We start from the raw sequence: 8,337 nt of genomic DNA on the forward strand, positions 1-8,337 counted from the left end.
CACCGTAAACCCTCATTTTCCAAAAATGTTTGATTTATCAGGATTTCCGCATGAACTAAACATTTATTTCTTTTACGTTTTGCACTCTTAAAATGATCGAGTAGCATCTGAACATTCCTCTTAATTAGAGGAACGGTAACCAATTCACATTTTTCACAACGATTATCTAAATCCAAATATTTCCACTGGCATGAGACAATGAACGACAATCATGAACACAGGAATTACTAGGAAATCCAGAAGATATCCCTAATTATTGCTAATACCCTAAATCAAACTAAACACCCCAATCTAGACGGGATTAAAAACATCTACTACCGAGCACAAGGGTGACGAGAGCTAACAAGACAAACAATCTGTGGTGTACCCAAGCAGAGATTATTGCACTAACCTAAAAATTGTTTCAATAATGAACTAAGGGTCTAAGGCTATCAAAAGGAAAACATAGGGGGAAATTTTAGTTTTGAGGTAAAAATTAGTATCAGACCAAGCTTCAGGAGAGAAGTACTATGAACACCAGTTGAGTATAGCAATACTAAATTCTATTCTTAAAATTATGTTTTTTTATAATCTAATACTGTAACTAGTAAATTATTCTGTATACATACCACGATAGTCAAATGTAATAATATGGTAACCCATTTTTCTCAACACATTATAGAGGTTAACTCGTCGCTCTTGTCCTCTTGAGCCTTTATTCCCATGCATATAGAATATAACAGGATTATTATTCCTTAAAGTGTCTTCAAACCACTTTGCTTGCTCTTCTGATGAAATATCAGGAACAGAGTGGACCAAAGGCTCGGGTAAAATGTGCCTGTAATTGAAAGTAATCAATATCAAGGTTGCTGAAGATGATGATTGGAAATTTTCGTTCATATAATGTAAAATATTTTTTTCATACAAAGCCATAAATAATATATTCCCCTTTACAGCCAGGTTCCACAGTTCTTTGTCTTATCTGACAGAAGAACTATGACAAATTCGGAGATAATTTGTATTTTTCCTAACCATACAAACCTTAGCTATTTACATGGGGTATTACTTTCGGCGTAGCTGAGATGGTGAGCCATTAGATTTTTAACGAGGGTTAACTACCCCCGCACTAGTTAGCGAGGGGGTAGGGGAGGGGTAGCTAGCTACCCCCCCCCCACACACACACACACCGGTGAACTGATTCACTTCGCTTAGAGGTAGGACTTTACGGGGGACAGGGCTAGCGGGCAAATATGTGTAAATAGCTAAGGTTTGTATGGTTAGGAAAAATACAAATTATCTCCGAATTTGCCATTTGTTCCATAACTGAAATACAAACCACGCTATTTACATGGGGTGACTTAACCCTTAGGTAGGGTGGAAAGTCCCAGCCTTACCGGCTTTGGCTTTACCCGGGGACTCAGAATCCAAGTGAGCAGCACTCGAGAAAAAGGAGTCCCTGCACCTCGCAAGTTCCTTGCTTTGCAAGGAACGTGCGGCCTACGTAAGCTTGTGTGTGGAGGAATGAAGTGTGACTCGTCCTAGAAAGTTGACCTGAAGTCCTTAGATGGAAATCTAGGCTAGGACGTTCCCAATACCACCTCGTCAGGGTATGGGGGACGTGACAGTATTATATTAATACTAGGAACACAAGAAAGCATGGTTTACCTGCAGTGGTTTGAGGTCAGCTATGCAGAGAACCCAGGATGCTGCTTTCCCCAAGAGAGGGGAGGATGAAGGAAAGAGTAAGGGCCAGACATACTTTTACATTCATGCTGTCTAAAACCGGGTAACAATGCCCTCAACCTTCTGCTACCTGTCCATTAAGGAGCCTGAGGTTAGACCAGTTGTTGTGTAGCCACCACAGGGCCGATAGAAAACGTATCGAGGCTCCTGTGGGTCACGTCCTGCAGGTAGTGGACTGTGAAGGTCGTTTGACGCTTCCAGACCCCAGCTTGTAGCACCTGCGTCACAGAGAAGTTTCTCTTGAATGCCAGGGACGTTGCGATGCCTCTGACATCGTGCGCTCTAGGGAAACGTGACGGAGGAGGGTCCGGTTTCAGGGTATGATGGATGAGCCTTCGAATCCCAGCTGAGATGGTATTCTTGGTGACCCTCCTCTTCGTCCTTCCTGTGCTCACAATCAGGGCTTGCGCGCGAGGACGAACTGCAGCTGTTATTTTAAGATAACGCCTCAGACTCCTTACTGGGCATAGTAGGAGAAGGTCTGGGTCATCTGTTACAGAACGGAGACTCGAAACCCTGAAGGAGTTGAACTGCGGGTCGGGAACTCCAGGGTTTTGAGTCTTAGCTGCAAACTCAGGGACGAACCGGAACGTTACCTCTCCCCATCCCCTTGAATGGGCGACGTCGTATGAGAGACCATGAAGTTCATTGACACGCTTGGCTGAAGCCAAAGCAAGCAGGAACACCGTCTTCCAAGTCAGGTGTCGATCAGAAGCCTGGCGTAATTGTTCGAACGGAGGTCTCTTAAGAGCCCTGAGAACAGGAACCACGTTCCATGGAGGAGGTCTCACTTCTGACTGAGGGCAGGTAAGTTCGTAGCTTCATATGAGCAAAGAAAGTTCCAGCGAGGAAAGAAATGTGTTTTCTTTTCACCCTGAAGGCCAGGCTTAAGGCTGAGCATTAGCCTTCACCGCCGAGGCCGAAAGGCGCATTTCTTCCTGCAAATATCCAAGAAACTCCGCTATTGCTGGGATAGTGGCATCGAGACGAGAGATACACCTTCCAAAACACCAACCACAGAAGACTCTCCACTTCGCCAGGTAGACCCCTCCAGATGACTTTTGCAGGTGTCGAGACATCCTTTCCGCAACTTGTTGCGAAAAGCCTCTCTCTGTGAGGAGATGCTGGATAGTCTCCAGGCAAGAAGCCGAAGCGATGCTATAGCTTTGTGGAAGATGTTGTAGTGTGGTTGTTTGAGTAGCTCGTGTCGTGGAGGAAGATCTCTCGGGAGTTCCATCAGGAGCTGCAGAAGGTCCGGGAACCACTCTGCATAATGCCATAGCGGAGCTACTAAGGTCATTGACAGGTTGACCGATAGTCTGGTCTTGTTGAGTACCCTTCTCATCAGACCGAATGGTGGGAAGACGTAAACATCGATGTTGTCCCATCGTTGTTGGAAGGTATCTTGCCAGAGTGCCTTGGGGTCCGGGACTGGGGAACAGTGCAGCCGAAGCTTGAAGTTCAAGACTGTCGCGAACAGGTCCACCGTCGGGGAACCCCACAAAGTCAGGACTTTGTTGGCTACTAGCGGATCCCAAGATCACTCGGTACTCGCTATCTGCAATGCTCTGCTCAGACTGTCAGCGAGCACATTCCTCTTGTCTGGAATGAAGTGAGCCGATAGTGGAACCGAGTGGACTTCGGTCCATCTCAGTATCTCTACTGCAAGATGGGATAGCTGTTGTGAAAAGGTACCTCCCTGCTTATTGATATAAGCCACTACCATGGTGTTGTCGCTCACGACCACCACGGAGTGAGTCGCCAGGATCTGTTGGAATTGTTGAAGTGCCAGATATACGGCCTTCATTCTAGCAGATTTATGTGGAGGCACTTCCTGGTTCTGACCAGAGGCCTGAGGTCCTGTGGTTCAGAACGTGGGCCCCCCACCCTTCTTTTTGAAGCGTCCGAAGACAGCATCAAATCCGGGGGGAGGACGAGAAGATCCACTCCCCTTCGAAGGTTAGCTCCGTCCCCCACCATTGAAGGTCCGTCCGTTCTGCCGAACCCATAGGGACCAGAAAGTCCGGGGAATCGAGGCCTTGATTCCACCGGGACTTGAGCCGCCATTACAAGGATCTCATCCTGGGGCGGCCGTTTGGAACCAGACGGGACAAGGGGGAAAGGTGCCGTAGGGGAGGAACCACGATTGGGCTGGAAGCTCTTCTCGTCCGAGGAAATGATCTGTGACCCTCCTCAGCCTTGCTATCCTGTCGTCTGATGGAAGGGCTCTGTGGAGATTGGTGTCCAATTTCTGGATATAGATTTCCGATGGGACTTTCAACCTCTTTAACTACTTTCATTTGTTTCTTTATCTTAGAAGTAGAGATATAATTTTCGTCTGTGTGGTTTGGCAAGTTTTTCTTCAGAACCATTGAAAAAGGTTGCCCTGGTCTTATTTGCTTTTCAAGAGCTCTTTTACGAGCCTCTTTAAAAGTAACCCTTTCCATGGTCCTAATGGCCTGAATTTCTTTTTCAAAAATAAACTTTACACAGCTTTTAGATGTAGATGGGTGTGCTTCCCCACAATGTATGCAATTAGGGTTTTCTATGCATACTCTATGACTACTTTTTCCACAGTTGGCACAAACAGCTGGCTTATTGTTTAGTTTTTCCTTACATTTCTGGCTTAAATGGCCATACATTTGGCAATGATAACATCGCAATGGTGAAGGGATATATGGTTTTACCTTCAAAGATAGTCAACCAGCTTTTATAACATTTGGTAATCGGCATTGATCAAATGTTATAATCAGAGTAGCAAGAGGGATACGTTGTTCTCCAACTCTCTTTCTCATTCTGACTACTTTAACTACACCTTGATTTTTCAGTTCATCCTCAATTTTTTTTTCCCCTATATCCAACAATTCTGGAGCATATATCACACCTCTACTCTGGTTGAAAGTAGGGTGCGAAACGCATTTTACGCTATGACCATTCAATGTTGTAAGTGTTTTTAACCTTTCACCTTGTAATGGGGACAGTGTCTCTATCAAGAGACTTCCATTTCCCTGGGGTAGAATTTTTGGCTGCCCTCCACATAAAGTAACTATTTCCCTATTAGCTTTAAAAACATTTATACGCTCATTTCTTCCGTTTTCAAATTCCAAGATAAAAAAAATTTCATAATTCACTACTTCATAGTGACCAGGTAATACTTCTACTTTTCTATATCTTTCTGTACTGTCATCATTTTTCACTCTCTCTCTTCTTCTCTAGCGTTTTATTATTCACATGACGTGAATAAGGTTCCAACGTTACTATGTTAGAACCCGAGTTGGAGCTGTCTGTACCGAGGTCCATGTTTGTATTTTCCAGGTCGTCAACAGAGGGGTGGGTTTTTTTGTTAAGAGCAAGCCGGGTTATCCACCTCTTATCGGAGGATGTCAGTCCTCCTATCCCATGTGGCCCAACACGAGAAGAGGCTTCAGCGGGGACCAGTCCTCTATTAGAGAGGGGCTGCCTCTCTTAAGGTGGGCGTACACTGGTCAGTGGGGGTAGTTAGCCCCTCCCACCGTCGACTCCAATGCCTGGCGTCACCCATTACCCGCAAATATGGGTGACTTAAAACCGGATCACTGGAGCCTGACTCTTAACAGACTTTGTCTGCACCCAATGGGGTCTGCCAGAGGGTGATGGCATCTAAATTGGCACAGGTTGAGATGGAATGCAGTCCATCCCACACTGTGCCGAATCCAAAGCAGCATCCAAAGTATAATCGAACATGCCAAAGTCGTCAACAATATCGAGCCCAAAAGGAAGAGATGGCAGAAAAAAGAAATAATCAAAAGTAAAAGAGAAAGTGCTGACTGATTTAGTTGGGTCGACAGCTGGGCACCGAGGTCCAGTGGAAAGTAGTTCCCACTGTTCATTAGAGCCCAGCTGCTAATCCCTAAGCCCCCCATCCTCATCAAGGCTTCAGCATCTGGGGGGAACTCCTCATGGAAGAAACTGTGGCCAGCTGTTGTGGCAGAACAAGACTTTGAAGGTTTCGATCCCTCAACCGAAGACGAGGCCGTTGATGATCCTGCCCCTGAGGGTGATGTTGAGGAAATAATTTCAATTGGGATGTCCATGGGGCTTGTTGTCGATGAGGCTGACGTCCATAACCTTATCGAGGACCACAAGGAGGAGCTTACGACTGAAGACTTAAAGGAGTTGGAGGCAATGCAGTTGACGATCATTCAAGAAGAGCACAGCTCTAGTGGAGGCGATGACGGGGGGGAGACTGAAAAAACGACATCGTCAGAAATAAGGGAAGCTATCGGTTGGTATGAAAACCTTACGAGTTTCATTGAAAAGAAACACCCAGAAAAACTTCACACAAGTCGTCTTATGCAGTGTGTTAATGACAAGTGTATGAGTCCTTTCAGAAATATGTTGAGGAATCGTCAGAAACAGGCTTCTTTGGATAGATATTTCTACAAAAGAGAAGTGTCAGAAAGCAAAGACGATAATAGTGATTCTATCAAAGAAGCTAAAAAAAAAAAAGGAGTAATTTTTTAAGTTTAAAAAAAATCATAAAATATATATATATATATATATATATATATATATATATATATATATATATATACAGTATATATATATATATATATATATATACATATATATATATATATATATATATATATATATATATATATATACAGTATATATATATATATATATATATATATATATATATATATATATATATATATATATATATATACAGTATATATATATATATATATATATATATATATATATATATATATATATATACATATATAATAAAAAAAAGCATTTTTAATTTTAAGTGTTTCATAGTAAGAATAAATTTATTATTAAGAGTACATAACATAATTAGCATTGATACGTGTTTATATCTACCGTCTCCTCCCCCCTCAGCCTCCACCCACTACCAGCTCAAGTCACGTCACTCCAAAGGTGAATAAAATTTAATTTTTCCTTTACAGTACTGTACAGTATATAATTTTTATTTATCCTGTACATGTTATTTAATTATATACTGTAGAGGACGCTATCAGCCTCTTCGGTTCATGTCTGATAGAAGCCTCAGACAGAACGTATTTCCTGCAGTTAACCCGAGCCGACCAGAATTCGTGGAGGTCGACTTGGTAGGACAGAAGCAGGTTCTTTGTGAATACCCTGAACAAAGTCTCATTCAGGTAAACCGAGGCTAGGGACTCTGCGGAGGTGATGGAGTGGAGGGACCTAGCTAACCTATTCCGTGCCTCGAACTCAGTCTTGAGAAGATTCTCTGGTAATTTGGGAAGCTTCTCAGAAAAAAAGAGTAGAGACACGGTCTGGGTCTAGCTTCCCTACTGTGAAAGTAGAGGAAGCATCATCCCAGGTAGCAGAGGTACTCGGAATGAGCATGGAGGTGGGGTCCGTCTCTTTAAGAGCCGGCATGGCAGAGCCTTCTTTGACGGCTTGTATAGTGAGATCTGTCCCTTTATCGATAAGGGGCAAGGTAATGGAAGGAGCTGTTGTAAAGATGGTGTAGGCACCTTTGTGTGGGGTGAGCTTGGAGTTGGCACACCCCCATTCTGACAGAGTCCTGGCCCAGACAGCTTGGGCCTGTTCTTTTGGAAATATCACCGTTTCCTTCGGTACCTTGTCCATCCTAACCAAGGCATGCTCTTTCAAATGAACGAAGCCGTTGAATGGGAATTCTAGCCCCGGGGGGTAAAATTCTAGGTCCTCTAGAGGGCGGGTGCCTATACTATCTAGAGTTAGGGTACCATCTATGTATGGAGCATGCAAGGCAAACCTCCATGGGTTGTTTTTATCGAAGGGGGGTAACTTCGACGCGTCTGGGGCTGAAGGCGGAGGAATCTGAGTTCCGGAGCGGATCAGATTCGCCACCATATCTTTTAGCTCCGTCATAGCCCCAGAATGTTGCTGAATTTGCTCCTTGACTATATCCCTGATCAGGTCGACGGGGAAGGAGGGTTCCTGGGAGCCACCCGCCGACGAAGCCTTGGACTTGGCGGACTTCGACTTCTTAGAAGTCACGGTTTTATGGGAAGCAATAGGAACATCAGGAGCAGTCGATGGTCCGGGAACCGGTGACGTAGACAATGGCGAAGCTGATGACTTATAGGTACGTAGTGGCTTCACCTTGGGTCGTATAGGGACGGAGGGATCCCGAGGAGAAGCCGTAGGCTTATCAAAGCCGAGAAAGGAAGAGGTAGAAGAAGGAGGAGGAGATAAAAAAAGGTTTCACCAACTCGACACCACCTACCTGCTCGTCCATGGGCTCGACGTCCAAATCCAGAGCTGACACGTCCCCCGATAATAAAGCTTCGTCTTCTGTGGGGATGGTCGCTCTGACCGCTTCAATTAAAGGGGCAGCCGCCTCCGGCAAGACTGCCGCAGTGGTAGAGCCTGGGAAGAGTCGAGAGGCCATGTCTCCGTTGAGGCGATAGGGTGCGCCAGACGGAGCATTTCTGCCGAAGCATGACACCCAAGGACGAAGAGCAGCTCTTGCTGACCGAAGAGACTCATCATTGGCCTGAAAGAGGTGAGGGGATTAATGATGAAGGAGAAAGATCGTTCTCCGCAATAAGCGATGTATACATAAATAAGGAACAAATTAAATCATCGCCA

The 8,337-nt window shown here is 44.7% G+C and overlaps 1 protein-coding gene across 4 annotated transcripts in view; it reads right to left on the reverse strand.

Annotated features, from left to right (window-relative positions):
* The window catches only part of LOC137649561 (lysophosphatidylserine lipase ABHD12-like), a 239,341-nt gene that overhangs the window by 157,649 nt on the left and 73,355 nt on the right, over positions 1-8,337 (reverse strand). For all 4 annotated transcript variants that reach the window (XM_068382557.1, XM_068382550.1, XM_068382564.1 and 1 more), the window contains exon 5: positions 609-817. In XM_068382557.1, the coding sequence (XP_068238658.1) occupies positions 609-817 (209 nt within the window). The remainder of the gene's footprint in view (positions 1-608; positions 818-8,337) is intronic.

Source organism: Palaemon carinicauda, chromosome 1 (assembly GCF_036898095.1).
Source record: "Palaemon carinicauda isolate YSFRI2023 chromosome 1, ASM3689809v2, whole genome shotgun sequence".
Taxonomy (NCBI): Eukaryota; Metazoa; Arthropoda; class Malacostraca; order Decapoda; family Palaemonidae; genus Palaemon; species Palaemon carinicauda.